Below are 26,362 nucleotides of genomic sequence, written 5' to 3'. Positions count from 1 at the left end.
TTTTTTTTTTTTTATTGGTATTTTTTTTTTTTTTTTTTTTATTTTTCACATCTCGGGAGGTAATGCCCTAGAGAGACCTAAGACATAGAGAAGAGAAAAGCTGCGTCGTCGTCCAAGTACGGATTCTCACACACATCACATTTCACTTCTGATCCTGAACAGACCTTAAGTCAAAATCCAGGAGGGCACGGATTCGAACCGCCAACCTATGTGTTTGCAGTCAGCTACAGTAACCACATAGCCACCGTCGTCCTGTACAAAGTGTAGTTCCTTAATTCCTATTTGAGGCTAAACATTCTGATCTCCCACTATTAGATATATATTATTCATTATTCCCCCTCCACCGCACTCTCCCTCTCAACCCACCCCTCCCCAAAGTTACACAGCATCCAAAAAGCAGACTACCGAAGCGTCCTGTTTTGCGACCAAGTTTTCAGGACAGAAAAAAATAAAAAAATTCATAAAAAAGCTCCGCTCCCCAGCGACTTAAACCCAAAAATTGTATTAACACGAAAAATGTAAAGCGCCGACACATAATACAGCATGGCTACGTCGTATCGTCGCGTATCGGCACCTTTGCCTATCATATCATTACAAGCCAATAAAGCATTCTGGAAAATAAAAAAACTATTCTACTCCAAACATCTTAACAGGAAAGTAAAAATACTATGCTACCAAGCACTAATCAGACCGATCATAATCTACGGCTGTCCAATCTGGTACAACATATCAGCCTCCCAGATGGAAAAAATCCGCATATTTGAAAGAAAATGTATCAGGGCTTGCTTGAGTACTTACAGATCCGAACACAGCGGATTCAAAAAATATGTAAAAAACAAAATAACATACGACCTAGCCAACATTCACCGCATAGACTGTCACATCCTAAAGCTAATAAGAAACCACTTCACGCAAGCGGCAAAGATAAAAGAAAACAGCTTAATCTTCAGTTGCCTACTTCCTAACAACGCATATTACAAAAACACCCTGACAACAGGCTACATCCCCCCAGAAGTTTTCCTATACCTAGACGAAAAAAACTACCTCCAGGACCAAAACAATATTCCAATAATTTATCACATAAAAAGAAAAATAGGGATCAAAACCATACTCTACGAAGAAAACATAAATGGACAGACCGCAGACACCAGATGGAGATACAGCATGGCCCTCCTCCGGAAAGACACCAAAGACAAATACAGAAAAAACATAAAAAAATATTGGTGGATACAGAATCCATAATAAAATAAGAGAGAAAACCATTAAACCGACAGAACTCAATCCTGACACCGCATAACACAGGTGTAAACTGTAATATTGTAAATTTTGTAAATAAACCTATTTGACATCCCCCTCCCCCGCCCCCTCCCTTTCATCCCATCCCTCCCCAAAGTTACACAGCATCCAAAAAGCGGACTACCGAAGCGTCCTGTTTTGCGACCAAGTTTTCAGGACAGAAAAAAATAAAAAAATTCATAAAAAAGCTCCGCTCCCCAGCGGCTTAAACCCAAAAATTGTATTATACACGAAAAATGTAAAGCGCCGACACATAATACAGCATGGCTACGTCGTATCGTCGCGTATCGGCACCTTTGCCTATCATATCATTACAAAAATTCACCGTTTATTGTGAATATGTATCTAAAACTGTATCTTGGGCTAAATAAACAACTTTAAATCGCAAATCGTACCAATTATATATCTGCGCTATCTGTCTCTGATAAACCTGTGCAAAAATATTACCAGAGATATTCCACCATCGCTGAGCCAGTCTGCAGTGGATCCGCAGGTACCGGTATATTCGATCAAGCAAACCGGAGGCAGATGATTTTGTAGGCAAGCTGACCAAACCGGCGGCAAGCAAGAATTCGCATAGCTGGATTCGCAGTTGAGGGAGTGTATCGAGGCGAGCGTGTCGTTCGATTCGATTAGCTTTGTCCGAGAACGGTATTCGCGGCGCGCATATTAGCAAAGGCACGCAGTCGACGGTGGGCAGGGGTGCATCGGGTTCGCCAGGTATTCCTTTCGGCCAGCGTACGGCAACCCCAAGCGAGTTAATCAACGAGATGCATTCAGAGGGATAGATCGGCAAGCGAGGAGAGAGCGTCGCGCACGAAACGCGGCATGCCGGCTAAAAAGGAGCAAGCGGACCGTGCAGCCGCCAAGCACAATGGTCAGGGTCCAGGATATTCAAGCAACGAGGTTAACCCCCAATCGCGTGGATCCAAACGCGTTCGACCGGTAACCGATCGAATACCGTTTACCTAACGCGCTCTCGATGCTATGTCCTACCAACGTGGAAATTACTCTTTTGAAAATTCACGATACAAAACAATATTGTTGCACGCGTTGTGCTGCGTTGAGTTGCAGAATAGAACAGTAACTTCTCTCGTTACTGGTTAATTGGTGGAGAGTGGTAAGAAAATGGCTCAGTGGGGTCCTATTATCGTTCAGCTGGCTTGATGGAATATATACGTGGTGTTCGTAAGTATTCTGATGGTTTCATAGCGAACGTGATAATTGCATGGAAAGCTCGCGTGAAGGTCTATAGCACATTTTGGTCAAAGTTGCGTTAACAGTAAAGTGTGGTTCTATAGTTACTACCGATCGTTTGGGTATACATGTGTTACAGATGTAATGTTGAACACAATAAGCGCATTAGGTATTTGAAACTTATGGAACGTGTAGCTTAACCCTGTCGTTCCGACGTGGCGTGTGCGCAAGTATCTTCCCTCTGTATGGAAAAGTCCACTGCCAGTATCTATTCTGTATAAAGAGCAAAGTATGTGTAGCGTTATAAAACAATTGCCTAAATATATGTTTTTATTTTTAATAAAATAAAAACACTGGCCTTTAAATCTGTAAAAAAAGAAAAAGAAACTGACAGGTATCAGTCAGCGATTTCTTTCAAATTCTCCCAATATTTTGAAAGATTATAACTGTTCTAGAACAAAAAATTAATACTTTTTTACTTTACTCTAATACTTATTTGAATACTAGCGAAAATATAAGTATTGAAACGATTATTACGATTAAAAAGTACTTATTGAAAACAGCACTGTGAATGATGGCTCGTTATGTGCATGCCGATTATATTTGGCACTGGGATACAGAGGCTCTTGCATAGTTGTCGGATAAAGCCGGCGTTAGGAACGAAAGGGTCAAAAATATTCCATAGAACCCAATTCGGGGTTCCCATAAAAATGAATTGTCTTGTCTTGGAAAACATTTTGCGGTAATTGTAAAAAGCATGCACAATATGCAAAACGCGTATAAATATTATAATAATATGCGACAAATGTGTGGTGTCAGATACATCAAGTGGTATACCAATGTCTGGTAAAGAGTAAAGAGTGAGAAAGGAAAGTCCACAAAGGTTTGTGATGAATGACGAATGATGAAGAACAGCTACATAAGTTTGTCCTTAGTGAGGGTAAAAGTTTGTGAGGAAGGAAAGTAGCGAGGAATAGAAAGAAAGTTATCGGTTCGATTGGTTGGAGTTGATTCGAAATACATAGATTGATGAGTTGAAATGGAAGTTGACCTGGATTTGGACTAATTCGATGCGACTTAGTTTCAACTTATATGAATTAGTGTAAGTTGGTGTTAATTGAACTGAACCGATCCAGGCTTTAACTGCATTAATTGTTCGATCGACACAGAACTTCCTCGACTACTCTACTAGTTTAAAAATAATTTAAGTAACAAACATAATACTAATATATCACCCTATCAAAGCTAGTTCATTTTAATTGTATCTTTTCGCATTATTCTAGTGTATCCAAAATAGTCGTACGAAAACCTTAAATTTTATCTTCTTTTCCCTGAAATTTATATTCCAATATTATTCCATATATAAATATAAATTAAAAAATAAATATAAATATTCCAATTATACAATACGTAATCAAAATAAATACCATATGATGTAGCGCAGTTTGTGATTTTACAAAAATCATCGATTCTAACATTTAAAAATATATTCGTCAAAAAAATATCTATACGCGATCGAACTTTCGTTTGAGAAAATGAATTTTATACGCGGGAAAACAATAGAATCGAATGGATTCGGGGATAACGTGTCCTAAAATACACACATGACAAAAGTGGCCTAATCCGAAGACAGGAAATCGAACTTTCACGATCCGAAGCGATACCACCGGAAACTAACTGAACCGGGCTAAATGCGATGGCAACTGAGCCGAGTCGAATTGTAGCGCGGCAAATCGCCACGGTCTAAATCAAAGGGAACCTCGATTCGTGCGCGTCATTCAGTAGAATCGAACGCACGACATCACATTCGAACATTATCCTGGCGAAAAAGCTTTGCCAAGAGCGGTATCTCGATCCTTTTCACTCGATAACCATCGAGAGTCCGTTTCGAAACGCAAAGCAACAAAACGTGAGCCAGACTCTCCCCGCCATTCTCGACCTTCGCTTTCCAATTTCGCCATTAATTCCCCTTCGATCATTCCCCGTCGCTCAAGCTTAAGCACAAAACCTATTCTCTGTCACGATATATTATTCATACGTATCCCGAACAACGTAATAATCCCCGGCCTCTGCCTACACCCGTACGCGAATAACTCCCGGCCATCGTATAAATATCAGCCAGCCATCGTTACCACCGGCTGTCCGCCAAAAAACGACCGATTTTAAGCGTCTCGTTCCGACCCTTTGAGAATAGAAGAGAGAAAAAAGAAAAGAGGAAAAGGGCGGGCACGATTCGAGGAAAAATCGTGCTTTCGACGAAACGTGAACTTTCCACGCCGCTTCGAACCAACGTTCCCAGTGGAATTCGAATGGATGAAAAGCACGATTAAAATAAACCGGATAGGTAAAGGTTTGAAAAGCTGACTGATTATGCATGGTATTTCGTGAGACACTTTTTTCTTCCTATCGTTTCTTAATGAAGTTGTTATCAAATAAATAAATATAAATATTAAGTTGTCCAAAAAGTGTCTTTCTTTTACAGACACGTCTTTTACAACGATGCATCTTAATACAAACATGAAACCTAATCTGTCGAACGTTGTGATCTTTATTTTGATAAAACAAAATGGATCATACGTAATTTGAAATAATATAGAACGGATATAATATAATAGGAAAATGTTGTGCATTCATTATTTCCTTATAAAACGAAAGAAACTTTTCGGAAGACCTAATAGTATGTTACTTGTAAATCCAGCATCGTTCGGAAGTAGATTAAACTCTTGAAATATCTGTATAAAAATAAATCCAAGTGGATTCTTAACGATATCGGATACTCGTAGATACAAAGGTAAATTTTATATCGAAAGTATTGCTTTTAATCTTATATTGATTATTAGACTGTGGACTTTTATACGTTCATGGGAAATTTAAAGGTGCAAATGTAGAATGTATATAAGTGTATAAATAAATAATTTAAATTCCATATCTTCTTTAATTATGTTGCAATTTATTGGTAATATGTACATTTTTTATTTCTTTCGGGGCAAATTGTAAATCTCTGAAAATTTAGATTCTCCTCCAATATTTGTATATCGTATCATTGAAAAACACTTTCTTAAATGATCCTACATTTCACTCTTTTACTAAAAGGAAGTTACCTTTGGGACTAAAAAATAAATCAACTCCAACGATACGAATATTTCAGATGGCTTAATGGATAGCGTTACAGCCTGTTAAAAGTTTTACGAATGTCTCTATCGACCGTATCTCTCTGGAAAATTGAGTATGATAGATACGATAGCGAAAAATGATTTGATATCTTCTGGCGAGTGTAGTTCCAAGACGAAAAATAGTGTCAGGACAGACGCATCGAGTCGTTTTTAATCGATCGCTTGACGTAGAACAACCGGGCATGTTTGCGGATTATTGATGGATGCGCGATGTGATAAATGGACCAGTATGTTTTCATCAGAACGTAGTTAAACTACAATCTTTTTTCAGCACAAAACATAGGTAAATCTATACGATAATATATATCTTTCCTTGTTTTAATTAAAAAGAGAAATGAAATTATAGCGTCCATCAATACGATCTACGATGAAAAACCTAAATTGTTACATGTAAAGTCTGATATGATAACGAACAAGTAAATCGAAAAACAATATACTAATTTATATCTACAATAAAGAAATTTAACTACCTGGACATAGAAACGAATAAATTTACAGACGATTTATTAGTAGACCACGAATTTTTCTGTATTTTTGTGAATTTTGAAGGTACAAAAATACAAAGAATGAACGTAATACGCAAGGATATACAAGAATATATCTACAATATATTATCAATTATTGAAGGAGCGAAATAATTTACTACTTGGATTACATTTTCTACATTATATTCATGAAAATATAAATATCCGTAATCTACTTACTAATATACAAATTCAAATTCTATCTTGATGAAAAATTAAAATTTAAATGCAATATCCTTCCTCTTTCATGCATTTTAACGTTCGAAGACAGAAAAGAGGAACGCAGGGACGAGAAGACAGAACGAACAGCCGAAAGAACGGGCCAGGAGAAGATTGGCAATGCCGGCCCTAGGGCAAGGCGAGGGCTATCGTTTTGCAAGGGATTTCCTGGTGTATCGTGGAATTAATTAAAATCGTTAGTAATATCCTCCCAATTGGACGGGTTCCGGCGTTATTATCGTCCCAGCGATATACTATACAACGGCGTAAGTGCGTGGCAGTCGATCGATAATCCTATATTACGTCGCATCGAGTAATCGTAATTGATGCGCACGCATGGCTGCTATTAAATTTGCGCGCTGCGTAAATTCACTATGAAACATGATGCAGACCCGATGGTAGGTACTTAGCTGAAACCGCGTTACATCCGAGTCCTATTACATGCTTGTAAATAATGTTTCGAACGCCTCTACTGTAGAACGTCATCAACGAAGTATTATCACACTTATCAATTTTGATCCGAGCGCGAAATTTTGTAAAGATTTTATGAAATTCGATGGTTTCACGACGATGAATCATTGATTTTTCATGTACTTTAACGCTAGAACTACCGTACACCACTGGAAATGGCTGGTCGCGGATTTTCATCTTTCCGATTACTGGAAACGTGAACGTGCTTTCATATTAAAATGTTTAAGTTTATTGAGATGCAAGGACGATTACATTCTACCTATTTGTTCTTATCATATTACTTTAATACTAATTAATGGTGTATAACACGTTTAATACTAAAACTACCACACCAGTCAAATTGACTGGTTTTACAATTTTATTTTCAAATTCCTATTTCATGTTACAGTTTTTTTCCGCAATGATGTAATGACTTTCGCGACGATAACTAAAAGGATAACATAATGAATTTTATTTTGTTTTTTATGTATTCAAACTCAAAATAATTTTGTATCAAGGTTACTTGTACCAATACCAGACAAAATGACCGGGACTTGTCAAAGTGTAAAAAGGTCGTATAATCTGTTTATCGAACCCCAATTAACCAGTTTCCTCGTTTTGTACAACTTCCCACACGTTTTTAAAATTTGTACTATCATTCAATATGGTGATATCAGTTATCGGGAAAATTCCGAATGGATCACTAGATCGCTAGCTACTAACACTAAAAATACCACACCAGTCCGAATGACTGGATCTGCAATTTTATAAATATGTCAACCCTCGACCAATAATATCAAAAATGTACTACATAACATGGAATTCCTCCTGTAAGAAAGTAATAAATCAATAAATATAAAAATATTCTATTATTAGGTATTTTTAACGATCAGTCATTTTGACTGATTTTGATACAAATAGCTTCGGGTTAACTATCGGTAGTTAAGTACACATTTAAGAATCACAGTTGCATATAGCGTTAATATCATTGTATTTCCTACCATATTTAATCGTAGTTTTAACACGATATTATCCTTATCAAATGAAACTATCAGTATTGCAAATTTTCGAATTCGCAACAAGCCGGATAAAGTCGATATGCCTATCAACGTTTCTCAGATTTAAATCAAACGGGATTAATTATCGTGACAGGCATAACACCGCGTTTCAACCAGAGGGTTGATATTTGAATTGACCGGTCGCGGATATTAATTATAACTCCATGAAAGCGAATATCACGGTGAAAGCGTTTGCTTTCCCAACAAGGATTCCGGACGTGTTTCAGCTTATTTCGCATGGCGGCGCGCGTCCCAAATCACCAGTGGCGCAAACCGATTTCTCTGGAAAATCGGAGTACGCAAAATTCCAGCCATCGTAAAACACGTCGACTTTGTATTCCAATATCAAAGTTCCACTCACGTGGACGCTCCATTTCGAACAAACAATCGTAGTACCGTGGTACATTTTCGGTTGACAAAAACAAAAAAAAACAAAAAATCGTATATTCCTGCGATTGAACAAAGTCTGAACGTGTAATAGTGAAATCCGAAAGTGTTTGTTTGAAGTTCTCTGTACAATTGTTAGAAGTGCGAATTTTATTTTTATAAACACGAAACATTTTTATTTTATTTCTTTCAAACGTAGAAATTTTACATTTTTGTTTCATTCAGTGTAGAATATCTGGGATATTTAGTTCTTGAATTTGTACAATAAAAATCTTTCCTTTAATAAAAGTATAATATCTACCTTTACAGTCTTTTACATCCAGCTAAACTTTTGTATTTGATTTTCATTTCCCAAATCCTCCGCATAATGTGAAGTATTCCACTTTATTAAATTTATTTAATTTATATCAAAGCTCAACTTGAATAATTTTATTCTATTGTAAACAACCTCTAATCACGCGAACTGTCCAATTATAATATCGTTATAACGTTTGACGATCATCTGGAAGTATCATGGGATATTACAGTCTTCGTTAATTAACGTTTCGATTATAACTCGAAACAATAACAGTGGAATAATACGAAAAACGAAAACATCTATGAGAGGCTAGCGAATCTACGTACAACATCGACACATATGCATCGACGATGACTCTTGAAACCACAAACCGCAGCTGCATGTGAACCGACCATAAAGCAGAACTCTAGAGGTAATCTTCATTCATAGAATATTGAATTTTATAGTCGAAACTACGCCGCGAATTACCGTGAACTCATCTTGTTTAATCAGTCTGAGATTACTGCTTCCATTTTCCAAGTAACAAAATGCAATCCAAACGATTCTCCGTATCCGGAGTAGCCTGGATTAAAGTATTCCAGAGAATTACACAGATATGACAAATTTCTTAGTCATGGGGATTATAATGTTTTACCTCTTAGAGTCCTGCTCGAGATTTGTGTTAATCAACTATCTGTGTATGTATCTATTATTCTACACGCTTGTGATTATATCAGTGATTTTTTAATAATTGCAGATATTTCACGCCACATATTTTAGATATTCGTGAAAGTATTAATACAAAACCGAGAACTAAGATATGTACCGAAATAATGAAAATAAAGGCTACAACGAAACAAGTATAAAAAGAGCTTCAAAATATCGAAGCTTAATACATTGTTGACCGGCAATTTTACTAAGAATTTATCTCATGTCGCCGGCTATTATTTCGTAATTGGATGTGGAAGTAAAACAATATAAATAAACTTTAATAAATTTTATTTATTATTCAACTTTTAATATTTCTCTTTCGTATGATAAACAGTGTAACAATCACCTACGTGTAATGGTGCACAACATCTTTTGCAAATATATCCAGTTTCGCTGCGTCTTCCTTTTAAAGAGCATACTCTACACGCTCTAGACGAATTTGTTTTTCTGCCAGTGACTATTTTCTCTAAGACGTGGTCTCTTAGTTTCCCGGAAAGCCTGAAGGGTGCATTATTATAAGAAGCTATTTTAGAAATTCGAGAAGTGTCAGGTGCAATGCTGCATTCTTTGAAATCCACAGTTATCCATTCTCTAGTTACTTCCAGTAGAAATTTTTTGTATCTTGTTTTATATTCTGGCAGATAGGTACAGTACATTTTATATGCATTGAACAAGGTGCAGTTTATCACAAAAAATACTAACTTTTAGTATCACGAGTTTACTCGTGGCCGGTCGACAACGTTTGGCCATGAAAACACGAGTTAACTCGTGACCGGTCAACAATGTGTTAAGTATTGTGACTTATGAGCACAAACAACAATTTTAATATACAATAAGGAAGCAACATTTCGATTTATTAGTTCTTTATTAAATTCACAACCCAAAAGACACTATGATTTATCCCATTAATTCAAAATGATACCTGAAGTGCATCGTAATAACTAAAGAATGTATCTGACGAATGCTATTCTAAGCTATCAGAAATAATAGAGAGTCTTTCAAAGAACAATATAAAAATGATACGAAACGGGGGAGTCAATATGCTTTCAACTCGCTAATAAATATATTTGTATAATGCAAGAAGTAAACGCAAGCTTTTATTCGTATACTTTACAAAAAATCACTGACATCCTCAATAACACGCAATTTCTATAAAAAAGTTCCACCACTTATTGACAAGTAGTTTTAAAGACTGCAACGTCCTATGAATCTATAGAGGATTGTTGGTCACTGTAGAGGATGGTTGGTTTGTTCGAATAAGGAGATAACTCACTGTTGAGAACCGTCATGTATATTTGAAATGATAAATAAATTAATACAGATAATAATCGCTCGTTCTAACAGATTCGCTAAAGACAGTATCTATCAGTTATCAACGAGTTATCAGCGACCTTATTAGCGATTTGCACGCTGTCTTTAGCGAATCTGTTAGTACGAGCGATTATTGTCTGCATTAGTTTATTTATCATTTTAAATATACTTGACGGTTTTCAACAGCGAGTTATCTCGTTATTCGAACAAACCAACCATCCTCTACAGTGACCAACAATCCTCTACAAATCGTATCGACAGAAACTCCTAAAATTCCTAAAATTGCAAAAAATTCCTAAATCCATTATAACATCGAACGAGCAAATTTTCCAGTAAATGTCATTTTCGCGGGAAACATCTTCCTTTCTCTCTACCTTGGCCTTTCGAACCATAAGGGACCGTGAATAAATTCAGCATGGCCAAAGACACATTGTGTCACGTAGGTGCCCCGGTGTGAAAGCAGCTGCACACCGTTCGTGCATAACGAAGAGAGAGGAGCCACTCACCTCGCAGTCGTCAGACAAGATTCGCTAATTGGGATTAATTTGCGCTAATTAATTAAATCACGAAATGCTCCGCTGGCATATAGCAGATGGTAGCGGGGCGCGCGCGTGTACACGGTTGATCGAGTGTACGTGTGTAAGTGTGCACGCAACGAACCGAAGCCAGGACTTTGTGACACGCATCGCTGATAAAATCAGCAAGTTATACAGGAGAGAAGCGAGAAGCTGCTCGCGCGGAATCGACGTTTCACCGTCTACGTGTCGCGACTCGATCGGACGTTAAAAATTCGTGGCCGATAAGACGCGTTCTTTGATCAAGTTTCACGAGGTTCCCAACGGTTGATCACTTTTGAGGTATCGAAATTTTTATAATACGGTTGTAGTACGAGCGAAGACGAACATTTTGAGAAAGTAATGGTTGACCTTTTGTTTTTCAAGAAATGGGAGAGAAACTTATTTCTGCAAAAATATAGAAAATAATTTTACTGATTTACAGTTTCTCTGTTTTGAATACAAGACATACGAAATAAAAAAGTATAAATTAAAATTTTATTTTACATAAACTATAGCGCAGGTAAGCGGTATATTTCTTAGAAGAACATAGATTAAAAATGTAATAAAAATGTAAAAGAATAAAAATGTAAAATACCCGAAGTTGTTCAAAGCTCAAACACGATGGATATGTCAGGGATGTAGAGAATATGCATGCGTCAAGGTCGACGCATCGTGTGATGTCGATCCATTTCCAAGAATATTGTACTGCTGATAGCCGACACCATAAATGGGTGTGTCATCAGGGTTTAGCCTCAATAGTGCTTTTGAATGGTGTTACGAGCACGTTTCCACGAATCGCGGATGTTATAGATTCGAATTGCCGAGAAGTGACCCGACGCTCTCTGTTGTTGTCCACCGCCGAGGATAGCATGCACGGGGCCGATGAGTCGAAGTCACGGGCTCACGGTGTCCCGTGACACGTGCAAAGTGATAAGAATTTTCTAAAAGGGCCTGGCCACGGAGTGAACAGAGTGATGAACCTTCTGATAAGACGGCAAGAGAACTGAGTGAAAAACTTAGCCCAAAATGAAAACCGGTCAGAAGCTTCGCAATATCCAGGTCGCCGAAAATCAATATATTTACGTATTATCTATTTTTGTAACTGTATATTTGTTTCTGAGTTAAAACTTAACCGTCCTATCTGAACCTAATATAAATAATGAATATGTAAATTCTATAAAATTCAAACTACCCGCCAACCGACATTTTCATTTTTGCTTTGTTTTACCGGCAGCCATTTTACTGAATAGTTGAGATGACGAGAGAAGAACGGAAATTTAGGACTTAGAAAATCGATTCTCGATTTTCCAGGCAAAATTTGTAGTAGATTTGTTACCAATTACTATTGTATATAATTTAATTTATTCCCAAAATAAACTCGATTTTCCAGAATCGATCGTCTTATTTACCGTAAGGATTTACGTTATTACATATCCAGGGTGGTCGGTAACTGGTGGTACAAGCGGAAAGGGGGTGATTCTACGCGAAAATATAGAATAAAATATTTTTTTTAATTTTTTTTTTTAATTTTTTTATCAAAACAACGATCTACAGTGAGATCCGTTATAACGTACCGCACGCGTACCGAGCGAAAATTCAAAGTCGATTTTCTCGAAAACAAAGCCTCAAACGAAAAGTTTTTATTCTATATTTTTGACTTCTTTTCCGCTTGTACCACCAGTTATCAAACACTCTGTATATATAATCGAGAATCGATTTTCTAAGTCCTAAATTACCGATCTTCTCGCGTCATCTCATCTATTCAGTAAAATGGCTGTCGGTAAAACAAAGCAAAAATGAAAATATCGGTTGGCGGGTAGTTTCAATTTTATAGAATTTACATATATATATGTAATAAATAATGACAGATGCACACAATGGCCAAGCTCGTAAATGAAAAACTTGCAATGAATGGACGAACCAAGATTTTACAGAATATAGAACATTTTTTCAAAAATACTATTAGAGGCAAAGTATTGTTGTGATAAACTTTATCGACCGCTTGCTCTTAGTAAATTTACCGTGTTGAAAGGCAAAGTTATATTTATTATAATTAAAGAAAATTTGGAAAAATTGCTAACATATATAGAGTCGATAGATCTTCAATTATTTCTAAGATTTTTGGCGTTTGAGAATTCGTAGCTGCCCTCAACTCAAGCAAGATATAAGTTATGACTTTGATGCTTCGGGTACATCGGAAACAGCATCGAACAAAGTTCGTGAAATTCATTAATTCTTTAGGGAGATGCATAATAGGGAAAATGCCTCTGGATTAAACAAATACCGACGACTCTACTGTTCGTGCTTTCAAAAAATTCATTTATCGTGAACAAACTACAAGCTGGTCGAGCTGTCAGTCAAAGTATAAACCGAGGGTAATCCGATCGGTCTCGAACGGAATCAACATCAAACGCAGAACTCTCTGTGGAACTTGATTTTTGGACGTAGAAAAAGCAAACGAGAATCGCCTCTCTACCTTCGTTCATATTAATTACTTTCACAGACGGCTGCGCGGCACGCGTGTGTTTCCTACAGTTCAATAAATACAGCGGTAATTAAATTTCTCGGTAGCAAAAATTTCACTTGAAACATCGTTATTCCTGTACATATTCCCGCTGTCTGCTTCGTAGTAAAAATATAACAGAAACACTTCTATTCAAATTTCAAATTTTAATATTAAAAGGAACAACTATATAATTTAGAAGAAATTATGTTGCGCAGTATTTGAAGTTTTGGACCTGTTAACCAAAGAAGGTGAATTAACTCGTCGCTCAGAATGCCAAATTTTTCAATGTAACCTTCAGTTATTTTCAGTTACTTCTTTTCTTTCATGCCCCTTAGAAACTAATTGTATTATATTTATGAGGAATAGAACCAATCTCATAAAAATTTACTTGGCTTTATTAACAATCGTGCAATTATATTTATTAATAATTAAGTAATTGCGTAATCGTAAAAGCTCTTTTAATTAAAGGTAACTCGCTGTACTCGTTAAAACGAATTAATTTATGTGGAATATTTGCGTAAACGTAAAAATTATCATATAACTTGAAAGCAGACGTAAATGTTGGACTCGGAAAACGCGCAGACTGTTTTGGAGTATTACGTACGTCATGTTCATAGGTCGTAAAATTTGTGAAGAAACGAGTTTTAAAAGACGAAGCAACATAATTATAAAGTGAATTTAAATTCGTGCTTCAACTTTTTACAGAATAATCAAATGTGTTGTTTATTACGAGATATTATTAGCCTTCGATATAATAATGAAAAAATGAGACAATATCAAACACGAAAATACGAATTTGCATAAACACGCACAATCTACGTGTATGCAACAATCAAAGAGGAAATAAATTTTAGTTGCAGATCTGGCAAATGTATAAGTTGCTGTAAAACGTTACATCGTGTCATATGGATCGTAAAATTTATATAGACGCTAAAGTTTCATGTTTTAAGAGGCGAGATAATTAAAAGAGAGTTCTACAGGGAGTTGGTAGCACATGAAGAAAGAATAAAAAGGGAGGATTCGACGAACCCCGGTGAAAATAACGATGGAAAACGACTCGCAGATGTTAACTGGTGCTCGACGAGCAGGCAACGCTTTATTCGCAGATTGCACTAGTTAAAAACTGTCGCCAGAAATAACAGTAACATGCGGTGGACTGTATTCGTTTCGTTCGAGCGGCAGGCTGAGAGTTAAATTTGTAAGATGCCGACCCTTACTGTTCTTTTACTAACCTGTTGACTAGAGAATTTAAAAAGAAGAGAGGGGCAAGCTCGTTGCCAATTCGAATTCTTTACTTTCTTCTCCTTGTCGTGCATATTATTGTTCCAAGTTTTATTCATTTAAGAAAAATGATAAACATAAACGCGATATAATTTTGTTGCTTTCTTTCTTCTCAAATATTTCTAAAATTCTTTATTTTGGATCTAGCTGCAATTAATCAAATGTAAATAAATTTCCTATAAAGATACGTAAAAATTTGTCCCTGCTTTTTAATATATTTCCTTTAGTTACAATTCGTTGAATGAATTTTCTATGCGAAATATAACATAAATCACGTTAAAAATATATCTCATACTTGGTCGATACCTCCGATACTTTGCCCCTCACATCGATATATATCTCGGTAATACGAATATATTCGAAAAAATGTATTGAGTTGTCCGAAAAGTTTCTTTCGTTTCATAAGGTGATAATAGATGAACAACAATTTCTGTTTTATATTATTTTATTCAATTAGATATGATCCATTTCGTTCATTTCTATTAATATATTCGTGCACAATTCAATAAACTAATATAAAAGAAAAAACATTGTCTGTATTTCCTTATAAAACGAAAGAAACTTTTTGGACAACCTAATATAATACAGTAATTTAAAAGTTAAGTATGCATACCTATACATACAAACAGATTCTTGCTGAGAATATAAAATGAATAAAACATAAAGTAAAACATACTACGAATAAGAATAAATGTCAGTAATTTAACCAAAATTAAAGCTGAAAACTCCCAAGCAATTCAATTTTGCCGACTGTAATGTACAACTTCTATTCAAGAAGCGGTATGTACATAAGATTTCTGCTCGTTCTATCCCTTTCCTTTCACTGCTGAAACACCATCAGATTTCAACGATTATAAAGTGAAAAGCTCGCAGAATTTAATTAAACGATCAACAGCTTTTCGTTCGCGTAAACTCGCTTTCCATTGCAGTCAAACTACAGAACGAACAGGAACTTTGCCCATGGATCGAGCATTTCGAACGCTGAAAAGCTCACGTGTTCCGATCAAATACAAATATCAGGAGAAAGCAGGGTGCTTTTGCCCAAATTAATAATCACAAAACGTCATTAAAGTTGTCGATAAGGAAATGCTGACGCCAGACGCGCGCACTTTTCCTAGCAGTTTTCCTACCGCGATAAACTTTCTAATTATGAAACTTCGGCCAGACTAAAGTGTATCAGCAGCAGTGGATCAAAGTGATACTCGAGACCAGGCTTGTAAAACTTCTCTTAATATCGGCTATGATATTACAGGAAACAAAACACCAAGTTAAATAAAAAAAGAAAGAACAGCCTTGTTGGGGACTTAATTTTCTCCCAACTTGCTGCTGTATCGAACTGGCTCGATATTGTCAGTAAGTATCGTTTATTCTTCAGAGGATCGGTTTGTGTTTCAGCTTCTTCATTCAAATTTTGAAGAAAAAAATAGAAATACTTTTTTACAAGTTCGATTAACGTATTTCCGAAGAAAACCGAGAAATTTATTAAGCACGTAGTTACGTTTATTTGTACTTTGTAGATTCAAGACATCCGATACCGATAATTTTAGGAAGCATAGCTTACAATTTCCAAGTTTACTTCTCACTTACCAGGAATGCATAAAAATAGAAAAAACAAATTCTCGCGCGATCAAATATACCATCGAATTACATAAAACTCCTCAAATGAAAGTCATTCTTTTAGAAACGAATTCTCGAACAAGCTTTCGTTTCCCCTTGAATTGAAAAATGCTTTCCGTTCTTACTAAATACGAATAACAATTGCCATCAACAATATCGACCATTAAATTACACGAAAATTCTCAAATAAAAATCACTTTCGTAAAAACAAATTCTCGAACAAGATACCATTACTCGTTCTACCAAAAAACCTTTCACTCGAATTACGTGCGTAATTTTTACTTCCGACGAACATCTAAAAATAGCGAGAAGATATATATGAAACGAGATACAGCGCACAATATGTATAAAGAACAAGGCTTGGTAAAATTCCTGGTGCAGTAACAGCGTCGTAAAGCATAATCCTGAACCAGTACGAAAGACCATGACCCTGGCCAAGGAGAGTGCGGTCGACGCACGATGACCGTCATAAAGAACCGCCTTCGTGAAAACGCGTTTTCCGGTTCGAACATCGACGGATAGGGCGGCAGCACTGGCCGACAAACTGATAGAACGATGTGTGGAAGGGAAAAGCATCGTTTCAGAGCCGATCTAAATTTAAGTTTCAGATTTATACGCCCTTGCTCGCCGGCCATTGACTTTGTTCGGACTCGTACGCTTTCAACCCCGCCGCCTGCTTCTCTAACCCACCCCCAGTCACCCTCTGCGTGGCCTGGATGCGACTCTAACTCACCATTTTTCCCTCTTATTCCGTCTACAGGGACCGCGAATAAATCATGCGAAACGCAAAGTGAAAGATGACGTTGCCGTCGGTAAATCTTTCGGATTATTCGATTATTTTTATCTTCGAGGTAATTGGCTGGAAGTATTCACGACTTTTGTGATAAGGCTTAGCGTGAATCGAGTGGTTAGCTTAGGCTGTACGTTGAAAGAAAATGAGAGGAGTAATTTGGGGAAGAATTTTCTTTTAAAATGTGTTGGAAAAGAGTGTTTATGAGTTTTGATAAGACAGAACATCAATCTTCTGGTATAAAATTTGTTGCAAGTTTTTATATTTGATATAAATCGTTGGTATAAATTAGTAAGGTTCAATATAGATTTGGTGTATTGAGCGTAATGAATGTGTGGGATGTTAAAAGATTTTGCTTTTTGGCAAAATAATCTTGTTCATTTCCAGTTCAGATTTTTTTAGTATAATTCAGTGTTTTGAATAGACTGTATGGAGGAGGAGGGATGTGCAGAAATACTTTTTTTCTGCTTTTGCTACATGAGATTGAAAATTTTAATATGAGATTTTTGTAAAAATGGCTTCACGATAGAATTATCATAGAGAAATTTAGCGATATGATGGGGTTGAGAGGCACTGATCTATTTATAGTATATGAATTAGTAGTTATATGGAAGACACGAAATTACGCTAGGTTTTGACTTGTTAGCTCAGAGCGCAGAGTATTTCTGTTATGCATCTCTGTTGTCTGCGATCGTAAAATGTAACGAATGAGGAAATAAACGGCGGTTATTGAGACATAGCTGACGTCAAAGTGTAGTCTATAGACGATCGTGAATGTTATGCATACAGAATTCTTAAAGTTAAATTTTTATGAGCCATTAGATGAAAAACGGTATTATTCAAACAACAGATATTGACGTCATTTTGAGCTGTAATGCTTTATCCAATTCTTTGTGTATCTTATTAAATAAACAGAAAAAGTTACGAATAAAGCTAATTTCCCTATAGTATATATATCCCCTTGAAAATTCGTGCTTCAAATTAGATTTCAAATAAAAATTTGCCAATTTCATCTACTTCGTCCTCAAAATTCGTTATAAATATTAAAATTAAATTTTAATCATAAAATTATTTGCAAATAAATATATCTATATTTATTATCTGATAATATGTAAATTAATAATAATATGTAAATAAGTAGCGTTAAACTCTCTCACGTATACAAGTCTGCATAAAAAAAGACGAAAAACTACGCGTAAAAAGATCCGTAGAAAGTGGCGATAAATATCCTCGGGCAAATGATACGCAAAGTAACAAATATAACATGTTAGTAAGATAAATATTGTCAAATGTTCTTAAATTAAACTTCCTAACACCCAAACAACTTCTATATTTCACACGGTAAAAAGACTAAAATATCTACGAAGAAACGAAAGGATTGCCGAGTTCCGGTATCAGAAAAGTTTACGAGCATCATCGAATCAACAGTATCAACGCGATCACGAAAATGGCACGCAAACAGCTGTGTCGTCTCGTTGAAAGAGGAACAGCGGAAAGACTCGGGAACTCGAAACACGTTGGCGAATGCTACATCCAAGTATCCCTCATCGATTTGTACAAACGAAAGGTTACACATAGTTTCGAGCGATGTTGCGCGAGGAACGCAAGGGAAAATAGAGAAAAACAGGAAGCATGCAGCTCCAACATGTATAATTCAGACAAGTTCCTTCAAACTTTGTCATCGTGCGTACCTACATCGATCGTATTCACCGCAGTCGGTGTATAAATATTTCCGTATGATGAGATGCGCTTCCACTCTATCGTTCCGGTGATCGACGAGGTGATGAATCGTGCATTCGAAACTACCGGCGTTACACCAGGATTTGCAACGTTTATCGCGCGACGAATGGCCTCTGTTATTGAAGCTTTACGACCGAACCTGCGGATGGAATTTAAAAATCGCGATCGAATTGGAATCGCAGCCTTTTTGTATTTGCAGATTTTACAGATCGTTATATAGAATAATTGAGCTTTTCACCGTCATGTACAAAGTAAAATTAACAAAGTTTCTGTTATGCTGTTATACCCATGTTATAAATTTAAAAATTACGATCAAGTAGAATCGGAGCGTTTCGTATTCGCAGATCTTGGATATCGTGGCATAGAATAACCGAGCTTTTTACTATCGTGAACAAAATAAAATTAATAGTCCCGATCGAATATCAATTTTATTACGGTTCAGACATCGTCAAGCATCTTTCGATGCAAACTTGTAACATAATTGATGGCTTGAAGTGACAAATGATGTAAATTTCAGAAAAAGTAAACGAGCATTTTTTGAAAAAGAAAACGTGTAGATTCCATTTATTTATCTGGGAAATACGGTAGGAATAGTTATAAACGTTAAAATAATTTACTTCAGCTTTCAAAGCTATTCTTAGATAGAGATACGATTGTGGTTGAAAAAGACAAAAATAGGATATATGCGTAAATAAATACATTTTTCTTGTCTCAACTGTAGGCTAAAATTTTTCTTCAAATACTGAAAACAATTTTTAATATTGCAACTATTGAAATTATCAACTTTAATGGACAAACATCGATATACTTCTGTCCAGGCTACACACTTTTAAATAAATGAAATCTCACAAACTTTCCAAGAAAACTTTAATAGTAGCAAGCTGCTCTTAAAAAGAGCCTGCCACGGTAGAGTTTCTTAAGCAGGAAAGCGTACAAATGTGCTGGATTGGTTGACAGAATTACGCGGCAGCTTTTGAGAAAGAAAATTCAGCGTTGGCCATTATACTTGGTCATAAATTTCGCAAAATCTCGAGCAGTTCCTTTAAGTTTCATTCTCCTTGGGTTTTCCTCGCCCGTTCTGTCCAAGTCTATATTCTCCTTCGCTTCCTTTTTCTTATGCCTCTCAGTGGTAAGAATCACGCGAAAGAACCGCCCCGTAGCACGCCGAGCGAAATAAATTCGAAGCATCGTCGATAAAATATCGCTGCCGGTGTAGTTTATCACTAATCTCGAAGGAAGGCATGGCCGACGGCGTTACTAGCTCGTAGAATTGTAGTTGTTAACCGTTTCAACAAAAATATAAATTGTTATCAACAAGTTATTCTTATGGAATTTTTTAAGCTTCTAAATTGATAAATTTTTACATCATTACTTACATACTTTGAAATTAAAAACTTTCAAATTTTTTATTTAGCGTAAACTGTTTATCTGATACAATATTTCTATACAAATTACTCTAACAATTCCCTGTATTCTACGACAAGTTCGTTAACAAATCTAGCAACTCCCTTATATGCTTTTAAGATAAAATCATTCTCGAGCTACGTGGGTGTGCGTACCGGTTGGGGAGCAACCGACAAATGGAAACTTCGAACCGCGCAGTATCCATCCCATCCGCCCCACAAAAGTAAAATCATTCTCTTCACTCGTTAACACATCCGTAATAATTACCACGGATTTTTATGTATTTGTACAAAATCTAAAGATGTAAAAGTATACAAAATAATATGGAAAAGCATATGAAATATTTAAATTAGAAATACTCGTATCTTTTAATAGATAGGACGAATCTCTATTTAAGTTCTATTTCTCCAGTTGCGCCCACAAAGATATAAACCGAAAAATAAAAATAAAAATTCGAAATCTATCGATAACAAAACCTAATTTAATCACGTTTTCCCCTATTCAGCAGATACATATCTCTAACATCCATGGAATACGAATTCCTTGAGCCTGCTGACTAAACTTAATCCACCGATTCACCATTTTCTTTCGCCGCAACACAAATCTTCATCAGCCTTTAAACCTTTATTTTCCATTTCCACATCTTCGTGCATGTAGAGATAAACCCTGAAAGATTTTCTCCGACGTCCGCGGACATAACCGAGCAATAAAAACTCCTACACCAACTTTCGTTATCCTGGTGCTGTTGCTCGAGTAAAACTGAACGGGAAGCTGTGCGGCTCGTCGCCCAAGGAAGACGTAACGGCGAACGGAACCGCGCTTTTTGCGGCCGTAAATACGGCGGAACGCGTCTGTAAACGTCGATGGTTCGCTCGACGTAAGGCAGGTAGTTACACGCTCACTGCCATATTTATTTCACCGGCGCGCCAAGATGAGTAATTTAACTGTGAGACGTTTTTCAACTGGACCAACTGATACGCGTTTCAATAACAATAACAGTCAATCGATAACTCTCGTTCGATCGACTCGCTATTATTTACGGATGTACGTTATCATTCGAGCGATCGATAACCGAGGCTCATTGCCAATAAAATCAACCTCGTTCTGATGATTATTCGCAGTGACGGATCGGCTCGGTGAACCTGGAGTCTTTATGCAACCCCATAGGGCCGCTCCAGGCACTGATAAATCGTTCTACATCGTGGAACGACGTTGGCTCAAACTTTTCAGAAACTGACTTCCTGTAGAAAGTATATATTAAAGTTGGAGACTGGGCATTGTAAGTTATATAGAGCGAGTCGTGCAAAGCTAATGGTGTCCTGCACGGGTATTGAATTTCTAAGATTGATATTTTATTCATGACAGATATGCATACACTGGAGGAAAGGGTTAGTGTACTAAAGGGCACTAAACTTTAATCAGGTCCACATAAAGTATATCTTAACTTTGCTTCGATCTGGGGTAAAGATAGAAAGCAGTGTGAGTGTTTGGGTGTCGTTGTATTATCCACATATATATATATATGTATATGATTTTATTATTATGATGATTCTGTTAACCGGGGATGATGAGCTCGATCATTGAAAAATGGTATTATAGCTTGTATGTAATATGAATTGTGCATGCACATGTGTATAGTATGAATTTAGTAACGTCACTTATTGCTGGATTTCTTTATTATTTTTTCCCCGATATTATATGCCACTAATTTATTTTGCTCGAACCTACTAAAACTCCATAACTTGAAAACCCTTAAATCTCTTAATATCCAACTTCTACATGAAAAATACGAAACGTAGACACCGCTGGTCTTCAGCAAGCCTTGGCGTAAATTCGAAAAGTTCTCCAGCCTTCGCCATAAAATTTCTTCCAAGCTTTCTCGATCACCAAATTAAAAGCCCCAGAAACGTAACGCGTCGATCTTTTTCAAACCATCCCATAAACCAGCAACAGCAACTGCCTGGAAAAGCCTGTGCGAAAAAAGCGTCGCGCATCCAGCTGGCTGGAAAAAAAATTCGTTCAATTTCGCGAGAACTTGCTTGCACTGTTGGGGATGGGGATAGAAAGACGAGAAGACGTACGAACTTACCAGCTGCAATTGAACTAAAAAAGCATGGCGAGTAATCGTTACAAACAATTAAATTAAACGACGAAAAAAAGGGAGTGGCGAATGGCGTCCGGACGCACGCGGAGTGGTAATTAAAAGTGAGACCATTAATTCGGCTTACGGGGGCTTGGGTGCGTTTGAAATTGTTTACAAACTAAAGTACACGTCGCCGAAGCTTTTAAACGTTCGTAATTACAGGCAGCCTGGTGTCGGGTTGCAATTGAAATTAGAATAGCGAAACGACAAACTGGTAATAAATATAAACGCTCGAATCGATCCATCTCTCCGTGTCTCATTCTCTTCTCTGCATTCTTCTCTCTCTATGTCTTTCTATCTTTGTGTATAATAGGGGGAGGAAGAGACATTTTCATGAAAAAAGCTGGGAAAATTGGGCGACACACGCGAGGTACCCGCGAGTGAATTGCATTCAAATTTTTATGAAGCCCCCTCTACCCCGTTTAAAACGGGTAAAGCCCGGGTTTCGGGCATTCGAACGTTTCAGCGAGCAGAAAATTCACATTTTATTGCTGCTTTACGGGCTATTTTCGCATGGCTCGTTGAAAATGTCCCTTCATTCGTGTTTAAGCTCGTTTGAAGGAGGCACGAGCTTTATCATTGCTGGTGAGCGTCAGATTCCACGACATATTTGGACAAATTTTGTATCGTAATGTACCGTGTGACGAATTCACAATCAAAATACATAGGTGACAGGATCGGAAAAATACTCTTGTGAGCGAGGTTCGTGCATCAATCGACTAATTCATTTATTAGTTGAAGTATTGATACATATTAGTACCTATCATAATATTAGGTCGTCCGAAAAGTTTCCTTCATTTCATAAGGAAATAATGGATGCACGACATTTTTCGTTTTATATTATTTTATCGAATTACGTATGATCTATTTTTTTCTATCAAGATAAAAATTACAACGTTCGACAGATTAGGTTTCATGTTTGTATAAAGATGCATCGTTGTAAAAGTTGTGTCTGTAAAGGAAAGACACTTTTCGGACAACCTAATAATATAGGCATGTAAGTTGTAAATAATAACCTGGTAGACAGCAGTCTTTGACATTTTTTTTATAATTGTAATTTTATAATTTTTGTAATTATTTGTATTTGAATATTTTTGTAATTTTATAATTGTCGATGGACGTGAAATTCCCGAGTATTTTTCGACAATTTTTAGATTACAATTTTAATTTGTGATGAATTTAGAAACAGAATCTGTAACACGTAATGAATTTAGAATGAGAATCCGGGATATGTGATGAGTTTAGGATCGGAATCCGTGATATGTAATGAATTTAAATATCAGAATGCGTAATACGTAATGAATTTAGAGTCAGAAACCGAGTAAAATCGCGAGCTACATGTAAATTCATGCATCAATAAATCGTCGCTTGCTGCATACGATTTGGAGTATCAGTATCACATCAATCATCGTTATATTTAACTAAATCATCTGAACAAGCTCATCGTCATCTTATACCTATTTTCCCTATTAATTTTCAACTGTATGCATCATAAATATTCCATCATCAATATTTCTAAAACAATTAATAAACAAACTGTCACACAACGTCCAAACTGAACGATCTACAATAGATGAATAGTACGGATTTATTAAACGACGTTTCCATCAATATTATTTTATTTTTAATATATACATATATTTTAAACTTTGACAAATCATACAGACATAATAACGAAAATCTATAAACGTCCTAATATTTGATCGATATTGGACTAAATATTTGCTTAAAAAATCAATCTTTTGATCAATATTTTGTTAGAGCAATTTATATCGAGTTTATGGGTGAATATCATTTAACCTTAATAATCAAAATAATAATAATAACAACACGTTGACTGCGACGTCACCCATATTCGGGTGACAGCAAGGTTTCCAGCAGGACCGCGTCACCCGTATTCGGGTGACGCTTATTTGACTACTTGCGAAAGATCGTTGTAGGTATTTGAAAAGATATTCCGTAGAAAATAATAAAACTATTGAATTGTTATAAAAGTAATACGAAAATGGTTTATTTAAAAAATTACTTAGAATGTAAAACTTTAAAGCATTCTATACAAAGCTGAGTTTGGTCGGGATAATTTGGACAATAAGTTGTTGTTTTCTTTAAATTCTCCCGTGTCTTTGATCGGTCCGTTCGACGTCTTTTATCTGCATAACGTAGTTTACATGCGCGTCTAATGCTTCTTCCGGAATCATTTTTCCGAGCGGAGACATTATGCTGATTCCGTCGAAGACAAGGATTTTTTCTATTTTCAGACAAGCTTAATACTTTTGTAACTAATAATTCTCTAAATCTTCTAATATTTACATCCTTCCTTGTTGCAATTTTCTGATACAAGTAAGTTTATTATTTCGTTATCAACGAACAGCTGAAACACATCATATGGATTGACATCGCCAGGTAATCGCCTAATGATGCCGTCTGTCTCGGGACAAGGAACTGACTTCTGCCGACCACTAAATTCATTCCATTCACCAAATTGAATTGTACTATCCACGGTATCATCAGTTATTCTTCCTTCCTTAATGACCAATTCTTGTAAAATCTCGTCAACAGTATCTTCATTACATTCAGTATCACTACGATTGCACTTATCAATATCCGAATCAGAATCAGACGATGTAATTCTATTTATATTTCTATTTCTAGGAAATCTGATTTCTTCCTCATCGCTGCTATCCGAATTTCTGTAAGCCTCGTAAAAGCTTTCTTTTTCACTGCTATCTGATTCACTAAGAAATAAGTGTTCCATTTTTCTTTTCGACATTCTAACGAATGAGGGCAGAGATTTTAAATTATCTAAAATATTGGTAAGAGTACCTAGTAGAGTACGTTTGGTACAGCGGCACTCGTGACCTGAAGCAGACTTTATTGAAAACACGCGCGGCAGTCAACGTGATAATATGTTGCAATTTTAGCCCCCAGCGGGCCATAAAATGGACTTGGTTTAAGAAAAATCCACTCATTCGTCCCTCCACACCACAGTCATGTCGCACTTTGTATATCGGGCTAACCTTAAGATTAATTTCTCTCTAACTGCCTTATATTTATGATATACTCGCAACCTAACGCCATTATTACTTTCAATCTCCTTCTCGTGATCCCTCATCGTTATGCTAATATCAGCATCCAAATATAATTAGAAAACTTAGCGAGAATACAAAAAGGTACATATACGAATACATGGAAATATATGTAAACATAAAACAATAATCAAACTGTACTTAACGAAATTATTGGGTTGGCAACTAGGTGATTGCGGATTTTGTCAATAAGTGACCTTAGCACATTCTTTTGTTTTGTCAACGTTCAAAGCACCTAATCTATATTGTTTCCTTGTTGTTTGAACTTCCACCTTTAATTTAGTAAAAAAATTCTATCGATTAGTTATTTAATTTTGTTTTTATCTCAATTTAAAAATGGAAGAACAAGACGCGTATTTCAGACATTTTATTGTGTTATTTCCGAAAAGGCAAGAACGCATCGCAAGCACACAAGTTATGTGCCGTATATGGGAGTGAAGTGTTGAAAGAAAGGCAGTGTCAAAATTGGTTTGCCAAATTTCGTTCTGGTGATTTTTCACTGAAAAATACTCAGCGATCTGGTCGTCCAGTTGAAGTTGATGAGACCCATGTCAAGGCCATTATTGATTCAAATCGTCATAGCACAATGTATCGCATACATGCATTAAAAAAAATGAAAACAGCTTGGCTATGTG

The 26,362-nt window shown here is 36.3% G+C and overlaps 2 protein-coding genes across 3 annotated transcripts in view; both read right to left on the bottom strand.

The window, feature by feature from the left end:
- The window catches only part of LOC100749595 (tyrosine-protein kinase transmembrane receptor Ror), a 356,505-nt gene that overhangs the window by 323,788 nt on the left and 6,355 nt on the right, over nt 1-26,362 (bottom strand). The gene's annotated exons all lie outside the window — the stretch shown is intronic.
- On the bottom strand, nt 24,908-25,464 carry LOC112212968. The gene has a single exon (XM_024368228.2). The coding sequence runs from the start codon at nt 25,409-25,411 to the stop codon at nt 24,941-24,943; it is 471 nt and encodes a 156-aa protein (XP_024223996.1). The 5' UTR covers nt 25,412-25,464; the 3' UTR covers nt 24,908-24,940.

This window comes from Bombus impatiens, unplaced genomic scaffold, assembly GCF_000188095.3.
Source record: "Bombus impatiens unplaced genomic scaffold, BIMP_2.2 scf_0406, whole genome shotgun sequence".
In the NCBI taxonomy this organism is placed as follows: domain Eukaryota; kingdom Metazoa; phylum Arthropoda; class Insecta; order Hymenoptera; family Apidae; genus Bombus; species Bombus impatiens.
The sequence above is the reverse complement of the archived record's forward strand: the minus strand, read 5'-3'. Positions and strand labels throughout refer to the sequence as shown.